Genomic DNA, 5,219 nt, shown 5'->3' on the forward strand with positions numbered 1-5,219 from the left:
ATATATATATATATATATATATATATATATATATATATATATATATATATATATATATATATATATATATATATATATATATATATATATATTTTGTTCTAAAAATTCTCACTATATTTCTACTTCTCTTTTGCAGTTTCGTTTTAATCATCTGTATTATTCCATTCAATCTCTTATCAAAGTCTCTCTCTCTCTGCTTCTTCATTTTCTCTTTCATGTCTTATCACTTCTATTTAGAGTCCATTTTTTGCTTTTGTCTTCATATTCCTTGCTTTATCTTTTCCTTAGTCTCCCCTGACATTGCTTTTCTTCCATGTTTTATTTCCTCTCCCTTTCAAGACGAGACGAGAACTCTGAGATATTAAAGACAGGTGGAGATACAGTGATAGTGACAGGTGGAGATACAGTGATAGTGACAGGTGGAGATACAGTGATAGTGACAGGTGGAGATACAGTGATAGTGACAGGTGGAGATACAGTAATAGTGACAGGTGGAGATACAGTGATAGTGACAGGTGGAGGTACAGTGATAGTGACAGGTGGAGGTACAGTGATAGTGACAGGTGGAGGTACAGTGATAGTGACAGGTGGAGATACAGTGATAGTGACAGGTGGAGGTACAGTGATAGTGACAGGTGGAGGTACAGTGATAGTGACAGGAGGAGGTACAGTGATAGTGACAGGTGGAGATACAGTGATAGTGACAGGTGGAGATACAGTGATAGTGACAGGTGGAGATACAGTGATAGTGACAGGTGGAGATACAGTGATAGTGACAGGTGGAGATACAGTGATAGTGACAGGTGGAGATACAGTGATAGTGACAGGTGGAGATACAGTGATAGTGACAGGTGGAGGTACAGTGATAGTGACAGGTGGAGATACAGTGATAGTGACAGGTGGAGGTACAGTGATAGTGACAGGTGGAGATACAGTGATAGTGACAGGTGGAGATACAGTAACAGTGACAGGTGGAGATACAGTGAAAGTGACAGGTGGAGATACAGTGATAGTGATAGGTGGAGATACAGTGATATTGACAGGTGGAGATACAGTAATAGTGACAGGTGGAGATACAGTGATAGTGACAGGTGGAGATACAGTGATAGTGACAGGTGGAGATACAGTGATAGTGGCAGGTGGAGATACAGTGATAGTGACAGGTGGAGATACAGTGATAGTGACAGGTGGAGATACAGTGATAGTGACAGGTGGAGATACAGTGATAGTGACAGGTGGAGATACAGTAATAGTGACAGGTGGAGGTACAGTGATAGTGACAGGTGGAGATACAGTGATAGTGACAGGTGGAGGTACAGTGATAGTGACAGGTGGAGATACAGTGATAGTGACAGGTGGAGATACAGTGATAGTGACAGGTGGAGATACAGTGATAGTGACAGGTGGAGATACAGTGATAGTGACAGGTGGAGGTACAGTGATAGTGACAGGTGGAGATACAGTGATAGTGACAGGTGGAGGTACAGTGATAGTGACAGGTGGAGATACAGTGATAGTGACAGGTGGAGATACAGTAATAGTGACAGGTGGAGATACAGTGATAGTGACAGGTGGAGATACAGTGATAGTGACAGGTGGAGATACAGTGATAGTGACAGGTGGAGATACAGTGATAGTGACAGCAGGAGATACAGTGATAGTGACAGGTGGAGATACAGTGATAGTGACAGGTGGAGATACAGTAACAGTGACAGGTGGAGATACAGTAATAGTGACAGGTGGAGATACAGTAACAGTGACAGGTGGAGATACAGCAATAGTGACAGGTGGAGATACAGTAATAGTGACAGGTGGAGATACAGTAATAGTGACAGGGGTAGAGACAGAAGCGTATGTCCTCGTCTATTTCTCTCCTCTCTTAACAATCTGGCTCCTTCCACCCATTTCAAAGTTGAATAGGAATCTAATGGTCCTCCTTCCCCTTCCTGACATTCACAGCTCTGTGTCCGGGTTCTCTTTCTCTGTCTACCACAAACCCATACATAGTGACAAGTATATTGACTTCTTTTCCCTACTATCATCCTCCTTCTGTTAAGAAAAGTGTCCTCGTCTCTCTTCCTCCGCGCTCTACGCCTCGGCGATCCTCAGTTTCTGGATTCTGGAAGTTCCTTTATCTACAAATATTTTTATTTGGGCGCTCAGTTTCAACCTGTGTCCCCTTGTCCGTGTGCCCCTTGTGTTAAATAGCCTGTCTTTATCTACCCTATCAATTCCCTTGAGAAACTTGAATGTTATGATCATGTCCCCCCTAACTCTTCTGTCTTCCAGCGAAGTGAGGTTTAATTCCCGTAGTCTCTCCTCGTAGCTCATACCTCTCAGCTCGGGTACTAGTCTGGTGGCAAACCTTTGAACCTTTTCCAGTTTAGTCTTATCCTTGACTAGATATGGACTCCATGCTGGGGCTGCATACTCCAGGATTGGTCTGACATATGTGGTATACAAAGTTCTGAATGATTCCTTACACAAGTTTCTAAAGGCCGTTCTTATGTTTGCCAACCTGGCATATGCTGCTGATGTTATCCTCTTGATATAAGCTTCAGGGGACAGGTCTGGCGTGATATCAACCCCCAGGTCTTTCTGTCTCTCTGACTCTTGAAGTATTTCATCTCCCAAATGATACCTTGTATCTGGTCTCCTGCTTCCTACCCCTATCTTCATTACATTACATTTGCTTGGTTTAAACTCTAACAACCATTTGTTCGACCATTCCGGCAGCTTGTCCAGGTCTTCTTGAAGCCTAAAGCTGTCCTCCTCTGTCTTAATCCTTCTCATAATTTTGGCGTCGTCAGCAAACATTGAGAGGAATGAATCTATACCCTCCTCTGTATAATCTATATAATCTGTGTGTGTGTGTGCGTGCGTGTGTGTGTGTGTGTGTGTGTGTGAGTGTGTATGTGTATGTGTATGTATGTATACACTCACGCGACTAAGCATAAAGTAAGAGTATGCATGAACCAAAGAATTAAGAATGTATGATATGTATATATACTGGTGTGTTCCCGTCTATCTCTCTATTAATCTCTCAGTCTCAGAGGATAATTGTACAAATGCCAGATTAAGAGGATTAGACTCAGAGATCATTATTATACAAGTATTTAACACACTTTAAGCGAATCTCTGCCTCAGGAAGGAGTGAGGTAATATATTATCTAAGAGTTTCAATCACTTATATTTAATTAGAAAATTTGCCATTGATAATTTATTAAATTATAATTTATTTGGCATTTTTAATATATATATTTTTTGAGTGTGGAGAAAGTGTGCTAATGGATGCTTATTTTCATGAGTTATTCATCAAGTTACACACACACACACACACACACACACACACACACACACACACACACACACACACACACACACACACACACGCGCACACACACACACACACACACACACACACACACACACACACACACTCACACACACACACACACACACACACACACACACACACACACACACACACACACTCACACACACACACACACACACACACACACACACACACACACACACACACTCACACACACACACACACACACACACACACACACACACACACACACACACACACACACACACACACACACACACTCACACACACACACACACACACATACACACACACACACAAACACACACACACACACACACACACACACACACACACACACACACTCACACACACACACACACACACACACACACACACACACACACACACTCACACACACACACACACACACACACACCCACACACACACACACACACACACACACACACACACACACACACACACACACACACACACACACACACACACACACACTCACACACACACACACACACACACACACACACACACACACACACACACACACACACACACACACACACACACTCACACACACACACACACACACACACCCACACACACACACACACACACACACACACACACACACACACACACACACACACACACACACACACACACACACACACACACACACACATAAGTGTGTGTGTGTGTGTGACTAAAGCGACTCTGACATAAGAGAAATCAGTTTTGAGGACCCAGTAGGAATGAGCGACCACAGTGTACTGGTGTTTGAGTACCTGATTGAAGAAGGGTTATTGAACTCGAGATGGGATACCGAAACCAAAAGGTTAGCATACCGAAAGGGAAACTATGAGGAGATAAGAAAATGCCTAGCAGATATAGCATGGGAAACAGAGCTCAGGGAAAAGACGGCCCAAGATATGATGGAATACATCACGCAAAAATGCAAGGATGCAGCAAACAAGTTTGTCCCAGTCCAAAAGGAAAACAGTGAAATGAAGATGAGAAACCCATGGTTTAATCAGAGATGTAGGCTAGCTAAGCAGCAAAGTAAAAGGGCATGGAGAAACTATAGGAATAACAGGACACTGGAGAGCAGAGAAAGATACCAGAATGCCAGGAATGAATATGTTAGGATGAGAAGAGAGGCAGAAAGACAATACGAAAATGACATCGCAAGCAAGGCAAAGACTCAGCCTAAATTGTTGCATAGCCACATCAGGAGAAAAACAACAGTAAAGGAACAGGTTATGAAATTAAGGTTAGGGGCAGAAGGATTCACTACAAACGACAATGAAGTGTGTGAGGAACTGAATAAGAAATTCCAGGAGGTCTTCACCTTGGAGCAAGGAGAAATCCCAGAGATAAGAGAGGGAATAGCTAACCAGGAACCACTGGAAGAGTTTGAGATTACCAGCGGGGAAGTAAGGAAGTGTTTAATAGAATTGGATGTGACAAAGGCTATAGGTTCAGATGGAATCTCCCCTTGGATACTAAAGGAAGGAGCAGAAGAACTGTGCCTCCCACTCTCCATGGTGTATAACAAATCACTGGCAACAGGGGAACTGCCAGAAATTTGGAAAGCAGCTAACGTAGTCCCGATATACAAGAAAGGGGATAGACAGGAGGCACTGAATTACAGACCAGTGTCCCTAACCTGCATACCATGCAAGTTGATGGAGAAGATTGTGCGAAGAAAGCTAGTGGAACATCTGGAGCGAAAGAACTTTGTAACACAGCATCAACATGGATTCAGGGATGGCAGGTCCTGCCTCACAGGGTTACTTGAATTCTACGACCAGGCAACAAAAATAAGGCAAGAAAGAGAAGGGTGGGCAGACTGCATATTTT

The 5,219-nt window shown here is 43.0% G+C and overlaps 1 protein-coding gene across 1 annotated transcript in view; it reads right to left on the reverse strand.

Annotated features, from left to right (window-relative positions):
- Window positions 1-318: 318 nt before the first annotated feature.
- The window catches only part of LOC123749329 (mucin-2-like), a 14,575-nt gene continuing 9,674 nt past the window's right edge, over window positions 319-5,219 (reverse strand). The window contains exon 2 of the mRNA XM_069323395.1: window positions 319-1,863. Within this exon, the coding sequence (XP_069179496.1) occupies window positions 319-1,863 (1,545 nt within the window). The remainder of the gene's footprint in view (window positions 1,864-5,219) is intronic.

Source organism: Procambarus clarkii, chromosome 12 (genome assembly GCF_040958095.1).
Source record: "Procambarus clarkii isolate CNS0578487 chromosome 12, FALCON_Pclarkii_2.0, whole genome shotgun sequence".
Lineage (NCBI taxonomy): Eukaryota > Metazoa > Arthropoda > Malacostraca > Decapoda > Cambaridae > Procambarus > Procambarus clarkii.